The sequence below is a fragment of the Trachemys scripta genome, chromosome 9 (assembly GCF_013100865.1).
Source record: "Trachemys scripta elegans isolate TJP31775 chromosome 9, CAS_Tse_1.0, whole genome shotgun sequence".
Classification (NCBI taxonomy): Eukaryota; Metazoa; Chordata; order Testudines; family Emydidae; genus Trachemys; species Trachemys scripta.
The window spans coordinates 67909098-67934402 of NC_048306.1; the positions used below are offsets into that span (position 1 = coordinate 67909098).

Below are 25305 nucleotides of genomic sequence, written 5' to 3' on the forward strand. Positions count from 1 at the left end.
CACAAGTCAACTGACCTGAGCCAGCCACAGCTGTGCCATAGGTCTAGTATCACAGTGCAGACATACCCTTGAACGTTAACCCAATGCACACAATCAACAAAAAAGTGCATTAAATCGAAGTATTTTTATTTGTTCCAGATAATGCCCCGTTTGTGAACTGTGGAATCAGAATGGGCATGAGGGTATGGAAAATATGTTTACTGAGTATAGTGGAACTGCAACATCATATCTGGAAAGAAGAGTATGCTTTCTTACCCACTGAATCTTTGAAACATCTTAGTCATGGACAAGAGCCTGAGCTCACTCAGATTCTCACAGATGCAATGCTAAATATAAAGGGGCAGATATTCGATTTAGAACAAGTTTTAGAAATGTCAAGTCTCATATGACTCCTCTTATCACCAGCATGTGTGTAGCATGGACTAATAGAGAGACAGAGTCTTTCAAGTGTAGAATTGTGCTGCATGACCTCCAAAACCCAAGATTTCAGGTTCATCAATCTGGAAAATGCCTAAGGTTCTATAATCTTTTGATTTCTCCCACTTTAGCTTCTCAGTGAAAGAAAGTACTGCCGCATGTACAAAGTTGAACATCAGCTGCATCATCCTTCACAATACCTACTAACTCAGTTTTATATCTATGAGGCTTTTGGCTTCTGAATGGGGAAGAGCTGGCTTGTGACTCTTTTCTAGGAAGGATCATATGCATTCAATGCATCACAGTTGTTTCAAAAAAAGAATACGTTGGGGCTATTAGTAGAAACTCTAAAACTTCTTGCACCACAATGGTAATATGAAGAAAGACTCCTGATTCCTTTCCCAGTGCCATCTTTTATTACAGAATTGTTCTGCTAGAGCAGTGGTTCTTTGCGTATTTGTGAGCTGGTAGTATTTGGAAGCCTGTTAGCATTATTGTCTACTGTATTTTAATTACTGTGAATTTTAAGTTATTTTTAAAAAAATGTTCAGCGCAAAGCACTTTGGACTGCTACAAACAAAAATAAGGAGCTTGTAATGCCAAACCACCTATGAAACAAAATGAACACATTCTATAGATAGTACACCACAAGGCACATCCTCGTTCAGTATCAGGAATAACAGTCGCCAGAAACTGACCCAAGAACTAATAATGAGCGAAAGTGAATGAAGTAGTTAAGTCTTGCAGTGTGTTTTATGGAAGGATTAATGTAACCTTCAAGTCCACTGCGGTCACAGAGAACACAGAAACTGATCACGGTTTTAATGTAAAACACCATAAAATGTTTTGTTTACTTGCACTGATGTAACATACAGGCAGAAACTGCATCTCAAATTATTTTTAAAGAATCAGGAAGGAAACAAATTTTGCTGGTCATACGGTCAATGTCTAAAAAGTGCATCATAGGTGACAATAATAGAATCATAGAATATCAGGGTTGGAAGGGACCTCAGGAGGTCATCTAGTCCAACCCCCCGTGCTCAAAGCAGGACCAATCCCCAACTAAATCATCCCAACCAGGGCTTTGTCAAGCCTGACCTTAAAAACGTCTAAGGAAGGAGATTCCACCACCTCCCTAGGTAACCCCTTCCAGTGCTTCACCACCCTCCTAGAGAAAAAGTTTTTCCTAATATCCAACCTAAACCTCCTCCTCTGCAACTTGAGACCATTATTCCCTGTTCCGTCATCTGGTACCACTGAGAACAGTCTAGATCCATCCTCTTTGGAACCCCCTTTCAGGTAGCTGAAAGCAGCTATCAAATCCCCCCCTCATTCTTCTCTTCTGCAGACTAAATAATCCCAGTTCCCTCAGCCTCCCTCATAAGTCATGTGCTCCAGCCCCCTAATCATTTTTTGCTGCCCTCCACTGGACTCTTTCCAATTTTTCCACATCCTTCTTGTAGTGTGGGGCCCAAAACTGGACACAGTACTCCAGATGAGGCTTCGCCAATGGAGAACAGAGGGGAATGATCACGTTCCTCAATCTGCTGACAATGCTCCTACTTATACAGCCCAAAATGCCGTTAGCCTTCTTGGCAAGAAGGGCACACTGTTGACTCATATCCAGCTTCGCGTCCATTGTAACCCCTAGGTCCTTTACTGCAGAACTGCTGCCTAGCCACTTGGTCCCTAGTCTGTAGCAGTGCATGGGATTCTTCCATCCTAAGTGCAGGATTCTGTACTTGTCCTTATTGAACCTCATCAGATTTCTTTTGGCCCAATCCTCCAATTTGTCTAGGTCACACTGTATCCTATCCCTTCCCTCCAGCGTATCTACCAATCCTCCCAGTTTAGTGTCATCTGCAAACTTGCTGAGCGTGCAATCCATGCCATCCTCCAGATCATTAATGAAGATATTGAACAAAAACCAGCCCCAGGACCGACCCTTGGGGCACTCTGCTAAATACAGGCTGCCCACCAGACATGGAGCCATTGATCACTACACGTTGAGCCCGATGATCTAGCCAGTTTTCTATCCACCTTATAGTCCATTCATCCAGCCCATTCTTCCTTAACTTGCTGGCAAGAATGTTGTGGGAGACCGTATCAAAAGCTTTGCTAAAGTCAAGGAGTAACATATCCACTGCTTTCCCCTCATCCACAGAGCCAGTTATCTTGTTATAGAAGGCAATTAGGTTAGTCAGGTATGACTTGCCCTTGGTGAATCCATGCTGGCTGTTCCTGATCATTTTCCTCTCCTCGAAGTGCTTCAGAATTGATTCCTTGAAGACTTGCTCCACGATTTTTCCAATAACATTCTAAGATCTAACTCATGTACATTCAGATAAACAGAACTAGGAAGACCATCTGTAACAGTGCCACGTGCGACTCCCAACAGAGTTAGTACTATCAAAATTTCCCCATAAAAATTGGAAATATGTTTGTCAAAGTGCTGCCAAAGAACTAATTCTGTTGTATGTGCACCAAAGTAGATGGATCTCATACAAAACTTTGACTCCCAAGAGGGCAGACACTCAATTCTGTAGCCTTTAAACACTTCAAGGCATTTCATACCAATAAAGATCCAAACTCAAAGAAAAACTAGGATGTCTAAAAAGAAACTTGACCAAAATGAGATAAAAAGAAAGACCCATTGATAAAAAATTTGGAAAAAAAATCCTTGATCAAAAATTAATATGGGACCGACAGACAATACGAAGATTTGCACAATCATTTCTTTAAAAAGTGACATACAAAGCTGCGACTTTAAAGTGGAGCTCATGAGTTCAAATACTAACTGATGATGAAAAATTTACCGTCTATTTGCCTCAACAACAAGTAAGCATACGCCACCTGCTGGTAAAGCAGTTTAACAGTTCATAAGTTTAGCTATGAAGCTTTTCAAATCTTGTCATGTACTGGTGTATTGACAAGACTGTATGTCCACGGTAATTATTCCTACTTTTACCAAGCACTGAATCTATGTAAATACACTGTATACATTTTACTTAAATTATTATATTATGTTTTGGCATAAATTAGAGTTTTGGAATTGTGTGACTCCTTTATAGAGGACAGTCCATACAACTATTTAGAACAGAAGTGGGCAAACTGCAGCCCATCAGGGTAATCTGCTGGTGGACCACGAGACAGTTTGTTTACATTGACCGTCCGCAGACACATCCACCTGCAGCTCCCAGTGGCCGCGGTTCACCATTTCTGGCCAATCGGAGCTGTGGGAAGCAGCAGCCAGCAAATCCTTGCAGCCCGCGCCGTTTCCCGCAGCTCCCATTGGCCGGGAACGGTGAACCGCGGCTACAGCTGCAGGCGCAGTGCCTACGGACGGTCAGTGGAAACAAACTGTCTCGCGGCCTGCCAGGGGATTATCCTGATGGGCCGCATGTGGGCCACAGGCTTCCCACCACTGACTTAAAAGAACACTAACGCAGTAAAAGACTCAACAGGACTTAAATTACTATTCTTTAACTCAAAGTAATAAGTCAAGCTTCAAACAAATCTCAAGATCAAAATATTTTCCGAGTGAGTAAGAAAAAATTGCAAGGTCAAAAATTTAAGTTAAAAAGTTCTTATTCTGTTAAGAGAAGTGACGGAATGAAGAGTAATGCAGAATCTCTCTAGAGCAGGTTTGTGTTTATATGTAAAAATAGAAGCACAAGAAAAGATCTGAATGATTCTTACCCCTGTAGCCTGTAGATGTTGCCTGAATTCATCCATTGTTGTGTTTGAGATGCTCATATCCCTGAACATTCCTTCCAGTTTAGATGTGAATTGACATCCACATTCAGTCTACCAAAAAAAAATTATATGCTGTATTATAATTATAAAATGGATCTGCAAACACTTAAATCCTGAAACGTTGGAGTTAGTCACTGAATATCCCAGACAAATATGGAGAGAACATTCTCTATACTTTTCTTTAGCTTGGTTCCACCCTTAGCCCATTTTCAGGTCTTGCAAGAGCAGTTCTCTTTTGCATGTGAGGACTGAAGCCTACCCAAATAAATAAGGTAAAATCTGTTTTCTCTCATCTCTCCTTACACTACTGCACTTTTTCTAAATACTTCTTTTGAGCATCCATCTCTCTTATCGTACAGGACAGTTCTGCAAAACTGTCATGAAAATTCACCAGCACAGGGATAAACATTCACCTGTCATTTACCATGACACTGATAAACAAAATCATAATAGTTTATTCATCCATCCAAAAAGTTCATTTGCGCTAGACAAGTAGAGTTTTTTTAAGGATGCTATAGGTTATGAAGTGAGATTATTGAAAATTGTAGAAACCACATGGTACTGAGTGTGAGGGAAGTGAAGGAAACTATAAGGTAAGTTTGTTTTCAGATATTAGTATGGTATCACTATTACAATGCATATGGGTGAAAGGAGGATTCATACAGAAGAAATAATACTTGGTACTTATCAAAGAACCTTTCACCAAAGGACCTCAAAGTGCTTTAGGTGGTTAAGTATTATTGGCATTTAAAAGATGAGGATATTTTGATACAGAAATGGTAAGCATCTTTTGCAAAGTTACACATTATGTCAGTGGAAAAGTTTGGAATAAGATCAAGGTGAAACTCCTGGTCTCAAACCACTAGATCATACTGCCTCACTGGAGTCACTTTCTTGCTGGAAGATATTTCTTAGAGCCACCCTCCTGCCCCCAAAATTTCAATATTCTAAAATGCCCTCCTACCTAACGTGGGACATTCAACCCTAATTTTGTAGTAGTATTTCTTTTTTCTGACAGATAACCTTTAATAACAGAAATAAAGCGGATTAGCGTTTTCTGTATTTATTAAAAACTTTAATTTGATATTTAAATGAGTATATTGTAATCAGTTTTATGCCAATTAAATATTTATTAAAAGAAAAAGAAATACAGGAATAAAACGCAATTTAAGAACAGTTTGAAGGAGCTAAGCTGTGTGCAGGTAGCCGTCTTACCTTTAATTTAGATATCATATTTTTCTCAGAGTCATCTGAAACACTCTTGTTTGTAAGAAGTCTTCTTGCCAAGTGCTGTTTATAGTAACGTTCAAAAACATCTTTCTCTTGCATAAACCTAAACAGAACCATTGCCTTATCCAATATAGTCTCTACTTCTTGCTCCGTTAGCTGTAAAATAAAGAAACAATTAATTTGCTATTTTTAGTCTCTGAGTACATATTTCTTATACAACCAAAAGTAATGGAAAATTAATCTACAGCCAGCACACACAACCAACCAATACCAGTTACATACCCAGGACAAAGTTAGGCCTGCTCTACACTAGGTCAGTTTAACTACGTCAGTCAGCGATATAAAAAATGCACACCCCCTGAGCTGACCTAAGATCCTGTGTTGACAGCACTAGATTGATGGAAGAATTCTTCCACCTCTCAGGGAGATGGATTAACTATACCAAAGGGACAACCCCACCCATACGTAGTGTCCACACTAAAGTTTTAAGTATAGACAAGCCCTTAGATTAGTTTGTACCCATGACAAGTATGGAAGTTCTAATGCTAAAATATCTCATTTAATTGGGTTTAGCTGCTGCATCCTTAAGGGTTTCCTCACCACAACTATGGCAAATTAAAGACTCTCTTTTTATGATTCATACCATCAACACAATTTGCTTCCCTTAATTAGTATCCCATTCTGCCTGTGGGAAGTATGATTGTAGATTGGAAGAAGTGGGACCATGGTGGTAGCAAAATGGCCAAAGGGCAGGGCAGTCATATCATGCAAAGAAGAAAACCCAGTAGTATGAAAATGGAGGAAAGACAATGAGGAGGGGGAAAACTATGATGATACAATAGGAAAAAACTAGTATTTTACTTAAATATCTACGAAAACTCTAAACAAAGTAAATAGAAGTGCTTCTGAAATGACATGTCATTTTAAATTAAGACTGAAAGCCCATTCACAATTCATTTTACTGAGTTTGACTGTTGCACAGAAAGTTTCAGACTGCAACATGAATTTTCAGATTTCATAGGATTAAATAATTTATAGAATTTATAATTTAATTTCTGAAGCACTAGCCAAAATATAAGCTATAAAGATCTCAGAGATTTTCTTGCAATCTGAACACGTTAAAGGAAACAATTACAAAATAAAAAGCAAGCAATTCTGACCAAGTCCATCAGCAACACTCAAGATATGCAGCTCTAATTAAAAATTTGCAGAAACAAAACTTTTTTTAAAAAAGGTTTGGAAATGAACACACTGGTCAGTGCTTCTTTCCATTCTGATTGATCTTTCAAACTATCATGCTTTATTTTCTTTCAAATTAGAAAGAGTCAATAAAAGAGAAAAGCTGGCCAGTGTCTTTCTGAGTCAGCTGTAACATCTTTTCTAAAGGAAAATCTCTTAGCTGGTTATACATTTTTATTGTGTAATATTTTATATTCAAGTAATACTGATCACAGTCCAGCAAAAATCAAAAACTTACTCTTAAAAGTTTAGTTCTTTTGACTAGACTTCCTCCACTAACCATCTCTGGCCCCACACTTTCATGCCTAAATGCAACACTTTAATTTGGTTCACAATGCAGTTTAAGACAAAAAAAAACAAAAACAAAAACTGAGCAATTGTTTACCATGCTTGAGTCTAATTTTTTCCCCTCTGTATGTTAACTGTTTAGCTTATAAGGCTTTTGTGACAGGCAACTTGTTTACTTACATGTCTAAAGCATTATGCACACAAATGCACTATATAATAGTATTACATACACATTCACATAATGCTTTATAAAAGTATACAAAGACAACTAATTTAGTTTAACCTGCTACTGTTTTCCATAGATTCAGTATAGTCTCGTAATTGAGCTTGTACTTACTCCCTTGACTCCTTTTTTCAGCTTATCATCAATAAATAATGAGAGGTACTCTGGAGACCTAGAGTTGAGGTTGAGGAAATACTCAAAGTCACCCGCAATAGTTTGTTTGAAGAGCCGGTCATTATTGAAAGATTCTTGAAGAAACCGATCAAACCTACTCTTCAAATCCAGTAAACCCTTAAGAAAAATAGAGCATAACATTTTATTTTGACAGATATTATACTGCTAGTAAGAAAATTACACTCCAGTATTGCATTTCAGGAGACCATAGTTAAACAGAGATTCTGCTAATTTAGCATGTATCTACATATTTCACAGTATTATTCAGAATCTTTACTTCGATTTAAAATTATGTTTCTAGTTGCTGTAATTCAAATTTATGGTCAGACTAAACTGAAACCCTGGCAAATAAATGGACTAAAACAGCTGCATTAATGGTGGTGCAATTATCATAATAGGCTAATAAAGAAATATTACCACATGCTTTAATCTGTCTTTCTTTAAAATTGAACTGTTTGTTTTATTTTATTATTTTAGGGGAATGTGCCTTGTCAATACTACTGGTTGTGGTTCATTCTTTGAAGTGGAGCACTTTAGAACAGTAACATAGGCAGGAAAGGCTGTTATAAAGTGTCAAGCACCAAGCCCTGGTCTACACTACGAGTTTAGGCTGAATTTAGCAGCATTAGATCTATTTAACCCTGCACTCGTCTACACAACGAAGCCATTTTTGTTGACTTAAAGGGCTCTTAAAATAGATTTCTGTACTCCTCCCCGACGAGGGGATTAGCACGGAAATCGACCCTGCTGGGTCAAATCTGGGGTAGTGTGGACACAATTCGATGGAATTGGCCTCCGGGAGCTATCCCAGAGTGCTCCATTGTGACCGCTCTGGACAGCACTCTCAACTCAGATGCACTAGCCAAGCAGACAGGAAAAGCCCCGCAAACTTTTGAGCACAGGTGACCATGCAGCACTCAACAGCACAGGTGACCATGGAGTCCCAGAATCGCAAAAGAGCTCCAGCACCACCGAACAGGAGGTACTCATCTGATCACTGTATGGGGAGACGAAGCCGTGCTATCCGAACTCCGTTCCAAAAGACGAAATGCTGGAATATTTGAAAAAAATCTCCAAGGGCATGAAGGACAGAGGTTATAACAGGGACCCGCAGTGGTGCCGCGTGAAGCCTACCAAAGAACCAGAGAGGCAAACGGCCACTCTGGGTCAGAGCCCCAGACATGCCGCTTCTATGATGAGCTGCATGCCATTCTAGGGGGTGCGCCTACAACTATCCCACTCTCTGCTTCCTTCTTCCCCCACCCCTCCCGGTCTACCTTGGCAGTTATCCTCCCATTTGTGTGACAAATTAATAAAGAATGCACAAATTTGAAACAACAATGACTTTATTGCCTCTGCCAGCAGTGATCAAAGGGGGGAGGGGAGGACGGTTGGCTTACAGGGAAGTAGAGTGAACCAAGGGGGCAGGTTTTCATCAAGGAGAAACAAACTGAACTTTCACACCGTAGCCTGGCCAGTCATGAAACTGGTTTTCAAAGCTTCTCTGATGCACAGTGCGCCCTGCTGTGCTCTTCTAACCGCCCTGGTGTCTGGCTGCGTGTAATCAGCAGCCAGGCAATTTGCCTCAACCTCCCACCCCGTCATCAACGTCTCCCAGTAATAACAACGAGAATATTCGTTTCGCTGAGGTCTAACCGAGTCACTAACCTGCGCCAGCGTGCTTTTAAACGTCCAATGGCACATTCTACCACCATTCTGCACTTGCTCAGCCTAAAGCTGAACTGCTCCTTACTACTGTCCAGGTTTCATGAGCCATGGGAGCAAGGGGCAGGCTGGGGTAGGTGTGACCGCGTGGTGCTGCCAACTGGGAGAGCAGCCTGAGGGAGAAGCCTTCACCTGGCATGATATTCCAGGCAGGACTGAATCTCCATTAGACGAAACTTAAAGAAGAGAATGACCTGGAGTCATTCCCATTTTTGTGCAGGCAGCCCCGACTGACCTCATGGAGGCCGGCCAGGGGCACCTATGTCTGCCCAGGCGCCCCCGACCAACCTAACCAAGGTCAGTCAGGAGCACCCATGGGACGATGACGACAGCTATCAGTCGTATTGTACCGTCTGCCATCCGCAGGGCAAGGCAAGGGGATGCTGCTGTGTAGCACTGCAGTACCGCGTTTCCCAGCAGCACCCAGGAGACATACGGTGACAATGAGCAGAGCGGGCTCCATACTTGCCGTGATATGTCGCCTGCAGGGGTAACCCAGGAAAAAAGGAGATTTTTTGCCGTTGCTTTCACAGAGGGAGGCCTGATGACATGTACCCAGAACCACTCGCGACAATGTTTTTGCCCCATCAAGCATTGGGAGCTCAATTCAGAATTCCAGTGGGTGATGGAAACTGCGGGAACTGTGGATAAATACCACAGTGTAATGCTCTGAAAGTCGAAGCTAGCCTCGGTACTGTGGACGCACACCACCGACTTAATGTGCTTAGTGGGGACACACACAATCGACTTATTAAATCCATTTCTAAAAAATTGAGTTCTATTAAATCGACCTAATTTCGTAGTGTAGACATACCCCAAGTAATTTTATCCTCAAAATTACAAAGAAAGTGTATAATCTACAGAAAGAAATGGTAACACAAATCTTAATTGTTTCTCTTAATGCCAACCATGGATGTGACACCCATTATTTTAGTCACATGATGTTGTTCCCATGCCATAGGAGGCACTACAATCAAAGACAAACAAGCTATTCACTATTAATTACGAATACGTATTAATAAAGGAAAAGACAGGAAAACAAAAACAAAACTAGCAACTTCAGCTACAGTCTCTTCTGTAACCTACCTTTGCCCATTATAAACTAATTCCTATGAAACTGAAGGAAGTATTTAATTAAGTTACTTAAAAGAAGCCAGTCAAGAGTTAAATGAAATAGCATGTTTCTTATAAATCCATCAATTTAAATTAAAAAGAGTGGTCTTGAGACAGGCAAGTTAATGACTATGAAGAGTCTTGAATTCAAAGTAAATCATGCTATTTTTTGTTTACCCAGGTTCGCTTATGTGTCCTTTCCAGGAATACACAACAACTGGTGTTAAGAGGAGAATTTTAAAGTCTTTCAGCTTTTTTAAAATAGATGTTTTGTTTTGCTTTGCTTTTTAACATAGAATGATTCTTAGAGTTTTAAAACTCATCTGGTAATCAAAGAAGGCTTTTTCTTCTTAATCCTTTGAGAAGTGGTTCATGTCTCTGAGTCTGGTAAAGAAGTTGCTTAAGCATTGCCACATAACTAATTAATTCCACAATTAATATCAATATTTTATACTCAAATGGCTTCTTTTAATTAGTAACCAGTAATAAGGTCATTTGATTCCATGTTGATAGATAAAACATTACTATTAATATAGCGATGAATACTATTAATATAGGAAATTACACTAAATGTTTGCATTTAGATACAGTACAAGACATTTGCAAATGACCATCCTCCCCTTACACCCACAAATTTAAGAGTTTAAGGAACAAAACAGTTTTCACCTTAAGAGAAAGCATGGGGTAAGAAATAAATCAATAGTGCCCCAACTACAGGTTTTCCTTAAAAAGATAAATGAGTGTTTATAGAAGAAAAGAAATTTTAATAAGAACATTTCCAGAATTCTTTGTGTGGGTTTAAAACTAAGGTTTTTTTCCTCAATGAAGAAAGGAGAGAGAGAGGAAAGGCTGACAATAGGCTCCTGGCTCAGATTGTGTGACCTTGATAAGCCAGGTGCTACACATCACTTTCCTTTAGCTCTCAGGGGAAAAAAAAAGTATTTCATCCCTTAACAAGGAGGATGTGTCCTGCTTTTTGAGAAGACACCCACTGGATGGTTGTTGCATACTACAGTAGCTTCACCTGTAATGCACAATTAAAAACTACCCCCAAAAACTCTACACAAGATAAAAATTACTATTACTAATATTCAGGTCCCTCTTTCAAACATCCCATAAAACAGGAGAGTATTAAAGTAAAACAGATGTTACAAAGCTGCATTTCAGAGCCTCTGTAATTGCCTCCTGCTTCCCCCATACTCAACAGGGCATGCAACACTGCCTGGAAGAGGTATTTTGGGTGGAAGTGGAAGTGAGAGCGCATGCATGGCAAGAGTGAGGGGGCTGCCCATATGCCAATTCAGATCTGCCACCTTCCCACTGGCTAGGAGATATTTACAATTACTTCCCAAAACCTCTTCTTCCCACTTGCCTATCCTCCCACCCTTCCCCTAGTCTCAGCTGAATTTTTAGGATGTTGCTTTAGGAGTTGTGTTTTTAGGATGCTGCGGTCAGACCGATCACATGTTTTGGGACCAGGAAGGAATTTTTCCCACAGGACCAAACTGGCAGAGGTCTGGTTTTTTTTTTGACCTTTCTCATATCATCATAGGGTAGGTCTATGCTGCAATGGGGAGGTGTGAATGCAACATGTGTAGACATAATTGAGCTAGTTTCCATCTAACTAGATCAAAGCTAACTGGAATAATAAAAGCAGTTAAGCCATGGCACAATTATGAACTGACAGGTCAACCACACACCTCATTTGGAACCAGAAGTACGCAACTGGGCAGCAGCAGAGACACCCCCCCATCCCCCAAAAAAGGCAATTATAGTACAGTACTGTGTTCAATGTAAACTATTAAAAAAAAATAAAGGGAAAGTTTAAAAAAAGATTTGACAAGGTAAGGAAACTGCTCATTTCATTTAAATTAAGATGGTTAAAAGCAGCATTTTTCTTCTGCACAGTAAAGTTTCAAAGCTGTATTAAGTCAATGTTCAGTTGTAAACTTTTGAAAAAACACCACCATAATGTTTTGTCCAGAGTTATGAACATTTCAGAGTTATGGATCACCTCCATTCCTGAGGTGTTCGTAACTCTGAGGTTTAATACTCACGCAGCTGCTGCCCTAGCATACAGCCAGGGTGGGTGGGGTTGGCCTGTGCAGTTGCCCCTGCTGCCATAGCTTCACTGCTATTGTTACTCAAGCCAGCTTTGTTTAGGTAAACCTACACATGCTGCAATCACACTCCCAACTGCAATGTAGTCATACCAACAGTGACACAGTTGAGTTGTAAGATATAGAACGTGAATGTTTAATATTAGGAAAAGTAAGACTGTTTAGGTTGTTGCAATTTATGGCTGGTGTCCAGCAAGACTGCCAGCTCCTGAGATAAAGGAGACCTGAGATTTAGCTGATGGACTCTGCATCTATATGAGAAAGGGAGATCTGAAGTCTGTGTACTATGGTCACCCCCTTGGCCACCTGTTCCCCATTCATGTAGGGGAAGGCAAAGAGGATTCAGGAACAAGTCCTAGGAGTAGGCCTACAAGGGGTCTACCCCCAGGTTTTATGGTGGGAGCTTTGTAACTCTACACTCCTAGTATGGGGGAGCAGGGCGTGGGTGCATACAGTCCCTCTCCTCAGTGTTAAAATTAATAAAGTTGTGGCCAAAAAAAAAAAAAAAGTGTACATCCATCTATGTGGTGTGTTCATTCACCTACAACTCCTAATCATTACACCCAGAGCTGCTAAGTACAGATTTCTGGTCAAGAGGAAGTATTCTAGAAATTTTTAGTGCCTGTCACTTATTGGGAGAAAAGCAGAGATTTCCTAGGAATTTCTTTAATTAGCTTGAATATATTTCATTTGATAAAATAAGCAAATAAAAACAAACATAAAAGCTATTATTCTCCAAGCACCATGCGTGTGAAAGTAATTGAAAATATTTCCCAAAGTTCACCATAGACAGGTTAGTAATAACCTAAAATTATAACCATTTTATTACTAACCATTTTTGCATCAGTTTGGAGGTTTAACCCCCAAATAAGGCATTGCTCAAACATCTTTGCTACCCTGTGAGATAAATAAAAAAATTGAAAAGACAACAATGAGAAGTTTTATCTACCTGAATATAGTCAACTGGGTTCTTTCCTTCTCCCTCTTCAGATACTAGAGCTTTACCTTGCTCCCTCAGGTACGAACTCATACACTCACACATTGTCTTCAGGCCATTCGGCACACGGCTAAATAACTTGTACATGCAAGCAAGGTCTGAAAACAAAAACAGTGAAATATTGTGCACTACAGCCAACATGTACCATATCTGCATGCACCTCATTCATTAGACAAGCAAAATAGGTATGAAGAGGACAAGTTCTGTCTCAGAAGATTCACATAGAACAGCCTCTCCAAAAAAAAAATCTGCTAACAGAACAAAACAATACAGCATCACAATTCTCTAGACGATGAGACATTTATTAGTGGGGATGTGCTGTAAATTTTGTTCAACAATGTAGTCTTCAAATTCACCATCCCAAAGATCAAACACCTTATTTAAGGATATGAGAGAATACTTAAAAAATTAAAAGAGAAAGGGGCTAATTAAATGACTTTCTAGTTTTCACTTAAAATTGCTAAAATTTATTAAATTCCCAAAGCAAATATGAGTTATTTTTAGCTAAAATAGACTCAAAATCGTCATTTTACATTTGTTTGTCAATAACGTAAAAATCTTAAACTTCTTATTTGCAGTAACAATTTTCAGCTCTTGCCTCGATTCCTGTCTTGAGCCCCTTTATCCCTGCCCTTCTTTGGTCCAGGGGTTTGTGTGTAGAACTGGAACTGTGTGTGTGTGTGGGGGGGAGTTAAGTTATATAATACTTCACACACACACACACACTTTCCTCTAGAACCATCATCATCCTTTGTCAGAGGTCTTTTCTACTACTTGCCTCTAACCCATGCCTATCCCATTGAATTTGTGCCTGTTCTGCCACCACCAGCTCCCTATTTTGTTCCCATCTACCCCACTTACCTTTAATGGCTTTCCCACTTTTAGCGTCTTCTGCATTCAAGCATGCTCTTATCTTGAAAAAGATCTTCACTTATCCCACTTACCTTTCCCACTCTCTTCCTATTACACTCACTTCCATCTTCTTTTCCTCCTCATCTTAGCCTCAAAAATCTTAGTATTTGCCGTCTACTTGCATTTCTTTGACTTCCTATTCTCTAGCTCTGGAACTCCTATTAAATTAAATAGGGATTCTCTGTCCCTTTCTTCTTTGCCTGCTGCCTTTGATCTGCTGATTAATCTTCCATCTTTAGCTTTCGGTTGGCTCTCCTCTTACAAACCAACTGCTCTTTCAATATCTTCTTATCTTCCTTTCTCCTCCTCTCTGTTGGTGTCATGTTTTTGGTATCTGTTCCAAATTCCTCCCTCCACAAACTCTTGACATCATGTTCCCCTAAGTTCAGTCCCCATTATTATGTAGATGATTTTCTAACATAATACTTCATCCACAAATATTTCCCTTCTATCCAGTCTTACTTTGACCTGTCTCTCATATAGTTTTGAATCCCTAGTTATCTCAGACTAGATGTGCCTTCAAAGCTGAAGATAACTTTCCATTCAATCCTTCACTGACCATTCAACTACTCATCTCACCAGCTGGAAACCTCTGAGTCACTTTACTTTATACACTCATATCCAGTTAAGCATAATCCTGTCACCTCCTCGTTACATAAGATTAACATTTTCTCTTTCCACACAGCTGATACCTTTGTCCACTCACACCTTGGCGCTCTGTCACTGACTAGTGTTACCTTCCATCTGACTTCCTCGTGTTTCTAAAGTTGCTTTGGGAACAAGGGACCATTTGCATAAGAGACAGCTCAGTTACCTTCCTGTTCCTGCTGTTGTGATATGAACAGCGTTGTTCAATTTATTGCACAGAAATAGTGATACATTCCTTAGCACTTCTATGCCATTTTTCCTCTGAAAAGCCCTACAGTTATGTAAACTCAAAACCCCATTGAGTTATAAAATGAGATATTTTTAAACTGATGAGGAAATCAATACAGAGCTTGTGTGACTAATATTCTTCCTTAATATGAGCCTCTGCATTTGACTGACTTTCTTGATTTCCTCCTTTTTTCATTTTCCTTTCACTCCCCTTATTCTTATAAGTTTCTCTACTTTAAAATGGTGCTTTAGCCACATGACTGAAGTTGTTTCCACTGTGAATGGTCTGTGTTACTTTTACTCTCTTTCCTTGAGAGTTACAATTCTGAAATCATAAGAGTTTTAGTTACCTCACACCCTTTTGAAATGTATCAATTCCTGGATGTACTACTACTTCGAAGATTGAGGATGAGTGAATATGTACTGAATACTATTAGAGCCACTACACTCACCTCTTTGCTGTCCTGAAGGCTCAAGGCCTCTCTTAATGCAGGAAATTATAACCAATCACTCCATGTCTCATGTTCACCTCTTAAATTGCTATCTTGAGGAGAGGAAAAATTGTGTGCTTTTTTTTAATTAACAGAACTGAGACAATTCTTCGCTGCAATGCAGTTTTTAGTCTCTTCCCTCAATGCATTCATCATGCAAGTCTACTGTTAAGTGAATGGCTTACACTCCAGTGCTTCTCAAACTGTGGTCTGCTGGCCAAAATTAATCTATGGAACATTTCTGACGCTCCACAGAAAGACGCATTTTGAGAACAATGCATTGGAAGAGTGGCAGGTTGGCATTACAGTGGTTCACAGAAGGTAGGAGACATATGACAGTATAATACATTCATTCTTTTGCCAAAGACTCTTTTATATTTCACTGAGAAGCAGAATGTTCAACATTAAGCAGAAATATGCGACATGTATGGTACAGTCCCTGCCTTGAAGTGACTGTGACCTAATTTACATAAGATGCATTTAAAGTTGTAGCAACTTTCCCACACAGAACTAGTGGGGGTTTTAGGCTTCCATAGGAACATCAATATTAAGATGTAAAGAGAACCCATATTGAGACTTAAAAGCAACGTTACAAGTGTCACAAGAATCACAGCAGCATTCCAGGCATTTTTGCTTCCAGTGCGATCTAGTCTTACCTTCTGTCTTTCCATTTTTCAGCATATGAACAAGCCCAGAGTTCTCCATTTCCACTATAGTCTTCATGTGTTTGGATATAAGCTCCCTTTCAACAACTTTCACAATTGGCTCTTCTGTTGATTTATCAAGGCAGTGCATCACCCGTTCTATTTCTTCATTAATTCTAGCTTCTACTTTCTTTATATATACTGAAGCACTATTTTCAGCTAAAAATTTCTGACTTTCCATCTGTGATAAAAAACAAAAACAAATTAATACTTGAGATACTTTTAAAATGGGAGAGTACTATGAAATTTATTCTGTAATAATCACATCATATATAAATAGGCGCATATCAAATAGAAAAATGACAAAAATGTGAAATCACTATACCTATGATCCTACAAAAATTTATGAATGTACTTAACTCAAAGTATGTGAGCTCAAAGGGCCTACTCACATACCCAGGGTTAAGCTCATGCCTCTGTGAGCACAATAAGAACACTGGTTTCTCTTGGCATGGCAAATCCCATGTCCCGTTTCCAATAGTAGCCATGGTCATATGATCCAGAAAAAGGCATAAAACCCCCAACACAGTCTACCTAGCTGTACAGTACAATACTATGGGGGAAAAGAGGAAAGGGGGAAATTTCTCTTTAATACCCGCTGGTGATAAATTTGAAATGTGAGGATTCACAGCCTTTATTATTCCAGCTAATTTCATTGAAGGGTATACGATTTCATATCAAATTGTTTTTAATCCCTATTTGTCAATATTATACTTTTGTTTCTCTTATTATACAGTCCAACATCTTTAAATCACTACAAATGCACATGAAACAAACATCTCCAATCAGTTGTGCAGTTACTCTGAGGTATTTAAAACTCATACGGAAAACAAGAATTGGAATCAAATTGTTCCACTGGATTATTTCAATTTAGTCTTCCAATGTACTTTATCTTGAACCTATGGTAAATTTTGCCTGCCATTATGATGCTGAAATTGCTTAGTTTTATTAATATAGGTCTGTCTTGGAGTTCAATTTTTTTTGGAATTGACTAACCTAAATTGCTGTCAGCAAATTTTGCTATCTGGTTTTCTCACTTCCAGACAGTTAATACAGTGGTTCTTAACACGCGGCCTAATCAGCGCACAGCTGCAGCCCATGTGACATCCTCAGGATCATATAGGTAGTTTATATATTGTGTGGATGCAACCACACAACACACACAAACCTGCATATTTACCACAATGGTAAATAGGTTGAGAACCACTAACTTAAGCACTCCTTATTCAACTCAGACACACTGAGAATTAGCTATTTATTCCTTCCCCCCTTTCTGTTTCAACAAGATTTTAAAATCAAGACATAACTTTCTCTTTCACAGCTGAGAAATTTCTTTAATAGCCTCTAGTAAGGAATTTTACCAGAACCCTTTTGAAAGAAAGTTCCTCACTTTTTTTAATCTATTATTTTGTCAAATTTTTCAAATAAAAAATTCTTACAAGTTAGAGATGGGAAGTTTTTCTCTTTTGAAAACTGTTCATATCTAACTTTTTCTTCCTTCCTCTCTCTTTTTTGTTTTAAAAAAAGAGTTAAGATAGATAAGTTAAAAATTATCAATGCATGATTTTTCTTTAACAAACTACCTAATATTTAACTAAGGCTGTCCAGTCTCCTTTCCAGAATTATTTTTGGCAATTATTTTTTTTAAAAAGTCAGCTCACGTAGACCATGCTGCAGTTCACAAATGAAGTAACATTTCTGATTCTGACATTTATTAGCAACTCATCTTAGTTCCCTCAGATCAGGGAAAATCAGGTATAGGAATTTTTCTGGACTATTTTGGACACCTAAATACTAATCACACACAGGTACATACTGCTGTGTAACTTTTAAAAAAAATAAGACTGCACATGCTTGCTGATTTCAAGTAATTTTGCAGGATACAGGAACTCATCCCCATGAACATGAGGGCAGGACTGAATTTCAACCATTTTTAACAAGTGGCATTTTTCTCCCAACTCAATTTTTAGCTATGAAATTTGTTAAAAACTTTCTTAATCCACTATTCAGGGTCACCCTCAAAAGGTTATTTAGGAAGATTTCATTATTCTTCTTTCCTTTTATGTCAGGAGTAGGCAACTTATGGCACACGTGCCAAAGGCGGCACGCAAGCTGATTTTCAGTGGCACTCACACTGCCTGGATCCTGGCCACCGGTCCGGAGGGCTCTGCATTTTAATTTAATTTTAAATTAAGCTTCTTAAATGTTTTAAAAACCTTATTTACTTTACATACACCAATAGTTTAGTTATATATTATAGACTTGTAGAAAGAGACCTTCTAAAAACGTTAAAATGTATGACTGGCACGCAGGAAACTTAAATTAGAGTGAATAAATGAAGACCTGGCACACCACTTCTGAAAGACCCCTGTTTTATGCAATTAGATCCCATGAAATTAAAAATTCTGCAATACGCTTAATCACGCTCATAAGGCAGTTTGCCAAATAATTTCACTTTTGTACTGACATTATAAAGGACCCTGATTTAAGATTAATTGGAAATGTTTGTTATATTGTCTTATACAAAAACACAAACACCCTCCCTATTTATCAAGTTACGATTACTGAATGCTGAGCTTTGATGCTTACCAATTGTCCTACTATTCAGGAAATGATAAATAAGGATACGATTTGGTCACAGATTCCATGACTTTAACAGATCTCCGTGAATTCTTCGGCTTCAGCTTCAGTACTGGGCAGCGAAGCTCCAGCTGTCAGCCCCAGATGGCGGGGTTCTGGCTTCGGCCTTGCTGTGACCATACATTGATTTTTATACATTTTCCCCCATGACTGTTGCGTGAATTTTGTTTAACTTTACCATGACAAAATGTATCCATAATTATAAATGTACTAGCTCTATTCCATATGTAGTTAAAATACAAATTTAAGTGGCAACACTGCTGTACCTGAAAGAATTCTGCAGACATCTCCAAAAATGGAGCCTCAAAGTCTTCTTCATAGACTGATCTTCCTTCAAGACCTAGGATCATTAACATCTGGCAAGCATTTCTTATTGCGCCTCTGCCAAAAGATGTTAACAATTTAGAAATTCATACATGCTTTTAAGATAGAGCAAAAAGAAGAATATAAGTTAATAAAACGGTACAGAACATTGCTAAGATAGTTCCTCTCATTCATGTCCCACACCACTAATGGAGGGGCCGGGGGGAGTGAATAAAGTCCACTATAAGCAATTTTAAAATGTAACAGTCTTACATTTTCTATTTCATTAAATTATTTTTAAAAAAATCTTTCAAAGGAACTAGTCTGACAAGAGCAGTAAACAATTTTGAAATCCATTTCAGTTTACATTGACAGTAAATTCCACAGTGCAATGGACAACCAAAAGTATTTTTGCTTTAAATGAAGCTAAGTTGAAAGCTACCAACGTGGAGCGAACCGATCAATTTATTTCACCCAGAACAGTCCCATAATTAAAGGTGTAGCACTGATCTAGTCCAGTGAAAGTATACAGTATTTTTTATTACAGACAAAAGAGAGAGTCAGCAAGTCAAAACATGGGTAAGCACATGTCAATAAAGATAACCTAAGAGTGCAAAGGATTAGTCAGGCTGGGAAAAATCCCACTGTGTGGCACTAGGGGACAATATACAGCTGCTGACAGACAATATTATTCTTTTCATAAAATGCCTGTTGGGCAATCCCAGTGACACTACTGCCACTAAAGCAGCATGCAGTTTACATGCCTCCACACCCAACAGCTGCTCTGAAATTGGAGAAGCACAGAAAACTTGCAAATTGCAAGTTACTTCAGGTGTAGCACCAGGCAAGTAGCATGGCAATCAGCATCTGATGAAATTGTAAAAGAGAATAAGAAATGGATTTAGAAGGGAACAAATTAACAGAGAAAGGCAGGTTAAAACTCTGGAAAAGTAAAATGGAGAGAAAAATAAACCTTCCTCCACCCCCAAAAGGTCAAACAAGGAGTGTCCAAGCAAAAGCAGAAACAAGGAGAAGAAATGCACAAGGAAATGCCCCAACCGCAAACTTTAGAGCAACCTGCAAAGTCAAGTAATGGGAAAGACTTGAAACAAAAACAAAAAATAAAATCAGGGAGTAAATATGAAAAAATATTAATAAACAGGTCACTGAACCTTTGTAGTTACACTAAATATTTATTTAACCATTTTCTTAGCAGTACATCCTTTAAGTTATCCAGATGTGAATTTAACGTTTACAGGACCTTTTAAAGAACAACTCTCCAACATACCTGTGATCAGAATTACAGACTAACTGGTGGTTTGAAAATCAAGCAAGCTATACATATTTTATGTTGTAAATACTACTTACCACTCTGTTTAAAGATTAAATATAACAGTAATCAGTCAGAGCCATCATACCTATCTACAACTTCTCCTTTCCGCTCTCTTGCGATCATATCCAACAGAGTCTGTCGTAGGTGATCTCTTATACAGCCATAACGTACAACTTGATCTCGAAAAATTATTAACCCCAAGTTGTAGACATTCTCCACATTATTTTGTTGTACATATACACGGTCCTATAAGGAAAAAATACATAAATGTAAATATAAGTTTATATCCCACACACCTGTAAAATTCAAAATGTGTTCAAGAGATTGTTCATGATTTAAACTGCATGGAAACAGCTGAAAAATTGAATTACATTCCCCCCCACACACACACTCCCACACACCGACTGCTACCCATTATAAACTCAGTATTTAGCTTTCGAAGTCTTTATTTACACAGATTAAAAAAAGGCTAGACTACGCAACACAATGCTGACATTGTTAGTGGTGACATTATATGAAGAAAAACATGTCCAAGACAAATCTGTTTCCTTTACGCTTTTCAGCTGTTTATAGGAGAAAATCTCCATAATATGTGGAAATGCTCATGTATAATCTAAAGTCGCTCCCCCCACCACCTTTTTTATTTTTAAAGGGAACAAAAATAATTTAATTATGTTTCCCCTGGGGGGGGGGGAAGCTTAGTACTGCACAAATTCACACATTCCAAATCTGAACCTAAGTTCCCAATCAAAAAAACCTTTATTTTAAACTTTAATTCCATAACAAATATCTATTGATTCAAAACACTGCTAGAAACGAAATTTTCAAATTGCTTTTTAAGGAAGAAACAAGGTGCGTGAGGTAATATCTTTTATTGGCCCAACTGCTATTGGTGGAAGAGACAAGCTTCAGAGTTCATCCAGATCTGGAAAAGATAACCAGAGTGTCACATCTAAATACAAGGTGAGACAGTTTGTTAAGCATGAGGAGTTAACTTAACACGTGTTGCAACAAACCAGGTAAGATGAAGTGGGCAATTAACACCTCTACAGTCAGAGGACAAAGGAAGGTTGGTAGGTTACAAATTGCTGTAATGAGTCATAAAACCAGTGTCTCTGTTGAGACCACAATTTTTAGTGCCCCCCAGAGTTATGCATTTAAATTCCCACGCTCAACTTTTGAAGATGTTGTGAAGATTTCCTTTGAGGACAAGGGCTGCTAGTGAGCGACCTACAAAAGAGCTCTGGAAGCTCAAAAGTTTGTCTCTTCCACCAACAGAAGATGGTCTAATAAAAGATATTACATCTCCTACCTCATTTCTCTCATATACTAGGCCCAACATGGCTACAACAACACTGCACACAATTGTTAAAAGAAAGACATTTTTCTTTAAGGTCATCACAAACAAACTTATTCCATCTCCATCTCTCTGCTTAGCCTCCATCTGAAGCATTGGCCAAGAAACTCATATATCCAACGCTATTTAATATACATTTCAAATATTGGCCACAAACCCCCATAAAACAGTATTCCACCTATTACATATGGCCTAAAGACCATTCCTCTAGAGATCACATGCCCATTACTGGATAGACACCAACAACTTGGTTCCTACTCTCTATACACACAGACCAAAAGAAAATCAGCAATCCCACTTTTTGTTGAGTGTTCTAACATTTGTATTAGGAGAAATGGTAAATAAGAGTGCCTGATAAACTTTCCCTTCCCCTTTCATTTGTATGTCTCTCTTTTATCTCTATTCATCTCTCTTCAAAAGTCAACAGGATGAGGTTAATAAGTCAGGTAGGGACTACAATTGTTATTTGGTATTTAATAGTATAGTGCTGAATGAAACCATGCATGTGACATCACTAAAAGACCATCAAGAGGAGGAAGTTCTTGTGGTTTGTACTAGTACTGTTGAGAGATGATAAAATTTTTGCCTTTATTTTTAAGTGCATGCTCCGTAATGCCAAATAGCAAATCAGCTACTTACTGAAAACATTCCTAAACCTGCATTTTTAAGGTCTCAGGATATTCATTAATTTTAATGTACATTAGTTTCAAAATGTGCTAGTTCATTCCTACTGGCTTGTACAATATAAAAATATTATGGAGATTTTTATAGCTATGCATGTCAGAGTGCATACAAATTCACTGTATGAAAAAGGTCAGTATTTGAATTGGAGATATAAACACTTAATTGCGCTCATATTATGTATTCTGCTAAATCATTGTAAACACTTTCCTTTACATGGAGTTAAAGTGCAGAATTCTTGTATCATGAATACCTAGGAAATCAGACCATTCATATATTTATGCTTCATTCTATGGAAACAACTGATTAAAATTACGATTGCACTATACACTTTTTTCCCCACAAGTAAAAGGTGACTAGAAAAAATTGAGGAGGAAAGAGTTCCATACTCTCAGAAGAATAATTTTGACATTCTTAGTAGACATTTTGAAAGTTACTCATAAAGTAAGTCACTTTACTCCAACTTTCCTCTACATGACAACTGAACAATAAAAACATTTTACACTCCACAATTCGGAGAGAACAACATGTTTTTCACACTTAACATGGAGGAAGCTCTAACAGATACCATACGAAGAGAAATTAAACAGTAAAACATGAACAGGTGGGAAACACGCACTCTGTCACACTTACATCAATCATTTAACAATTTTGCCTCAAAGCAATGACTGTTACTAACTGGCCTACAAATTCACCCTCGTGATGTCACACAATGAAGATGGTCATTAGAGGATACTACTGTTAACCAGATTTTCCTAATACCTTGAGACATTCTGTTATTTATTTCACGGCCTTGTTTATAGACTTGCACACAAGAACATTATAGTCCTTGTCTTGTGATTCTGGAATAAAACCAAAACAAAGTGTACTTTTGTAAAAAGATCAACAAAGTTGAGGCAATTAAAAAATAACTGAATATTCTAGGCAACTTTGAGGAAAAAAGGGCATACTATCTCCAAAGAAAATTTGTGAACAGAGTTTAAATACTAGGGTATCAATTGAGGAGATTAAAACCAGGGAAGTGACTAACCTGTATAGTATCCATGGTACAAGTACTAATGATGCTATTACAACAGTAGCACCTGATGCTCCAGTGAATCTGTGATGCTACAGAGTTAGAACAGCACTACTGTTGCTCCTGAAGCTGCAGATTTGCTTCCCACTGGGGGCAAGTTACTTTTATTTTTTATTTGATACTTTCAAAAATTAGAGACAACTGTGGGACTAAAGCCCATGTGGCCCAGGTTTAGTACACAAAGGCTGTAGACGAGGGAGCAGCATTTACTTCCCAGGAACAGCAGCAGCAAGTGCTTGAAAGGATAACAGAAACTCCCAGGAGCCAGGGTTGGGGTTGGCAATGATTCACAAACTAGAATGTTGCTGAAGTGATTATGGACTCAACCTAAAACAAGTTACCTACGCTAAAATCAACTACTTTCCCAGTCTCTCCATAGGTATAAAAAGGAAGGAAGGAAAGATGAATTCTCTGGGGCAGGAACTGTCTTCAGTCACTTTTTTGTACAGTTGCGAGTACAATGTGCCTGCCTACATTGCATTTTAAAACCCAGGGCAGCGAGTATCAGAGTCCAAGTCTGTAGAGACAGGCTTGGACGCTAGAAACAGCTGTATAGATGTTTGGGCTTGGGCTGCAAAACGGGCTCTAAAACCCACCTCCCTCCCCAAGGCCTGGTCTACACTACGAGTTTAGGTCGACTTTAGCAGGGTTAAATCGAATTAAGCCTGGACACGTTCACACGACGAAGCCCTTTCTTTCGACTTAAAGGGCCCTTTAAACCGGTTTCTTTACTCCACCTCCGACGAGGGGATTAGCGATAAAATCAGCCTTAGCGGGTCTGAATTGGGGTAGTGTGGACGGAATTAGACGTTATTGGCCTCCGGGAGCTATCCCACAGTGCTTCATTGTGACCGCTCTGGACAGCACTCTCAACTCAGATGCACTGACCAGGTAGACAGGAAAAGCCCCGCGAACGTTTGAATTTCATTTCCTGTTTGCCCAGCGTGGAGAGCACAGGTGACCACGCAGAGCTCATCAGCACAGGTAACCATGATGGAGTCCCAGGATCGCGAAAGAGCTCCATCATGGACCGAATGGGAGGTACGGGATCTGCTCGCCATATGGGGAGATGAATCAGTGCTAGCTGAACTCCGAAGCAGTAAACGCAACGGCAAAATATTAGAAAAGGACTCCAAGGCCATGAAGGATAGAGGCCATAACAGGGACGCACAGCAGTGCCGCGTGAAAATTAAGGAGCTACGGCAAGCCTACCACAAAGCCAGAGAAGCAAACGGAAGGTCCGAGGCAGGGCCGCAAACTTGCCGCTTCTACGCAGAGCTGCATGCCATTCTAGGGGGTGCAGCCACCACTACCCCAACCGTGTGCTATGACTCCCTCACTGGAGAAAAACACAGGGAAGAGGGTTCGGGGTACGAGGAAGATGAGGATGGAAGTAATATAGATAGCTCACAGCAGCAAGGAAGCGGAAAAACCGGTTTCCCCAACAGCCAGGATATGTTTATCACCCTGGACCTGGAACCAGTAACCCCCGAACTCACCCAAGGCGTGCTCCCAGACCCTGAGGGCACACAGGGGACCTCTGGTGAGTGTACCTTTGTAAATATTACACGTGGTTTAAAAGCAAGCGTGTTTAATGATTAATGATTAATTTGCCCTGGCAATCGCGGCCAGTACAGCTACTGGAAAAGTC

General features: G+C 39.1%; 1 protein-coding gene across 1 annotated transcript in view; it reads right to left on the reverse strand.

Moving 5' to 3' along the window:
• Nucleotides 1–25305, reverse strand: part of CUL3 (cullin 3) — a 109335-nt gene that overhangs the window by 22279 nt on the left and 61751 nt on the right. Inside the window, exons 4-10 of the mRNA XM_034781197.1 lie at nucleotides 20627–20787; nucleotides 19172–19286; nucleotides 16218–16446; nucleotides 13235–13380; nucleotides 7268–7444; nucleotides 5389–5559; nucleotides 4117–4224 (exon numbers count right to left, since the gene is read on the reverse strand). Of these exons, the coding sequence (XP_034637088.1) occupies nucleotides 4117–4224; nucleotides 5389–5559; nucleotides 7268–7444; nucleotides 13235–13380; nucleotides 16218–16446; nucleotides 19172–19286; nucleotides 20627–20787 (1107 nt within the window). The remainder of the gene's footprint in view (nucleotides 1–4116; nucleotides 4225–5388; nucleotides 5560–7267; nucleotides 7445–13234; nucleotides 13381–16217; nucleotides 16447–19171; nucleotides 19287–20626; nucleotides 20788–25305) is intronic.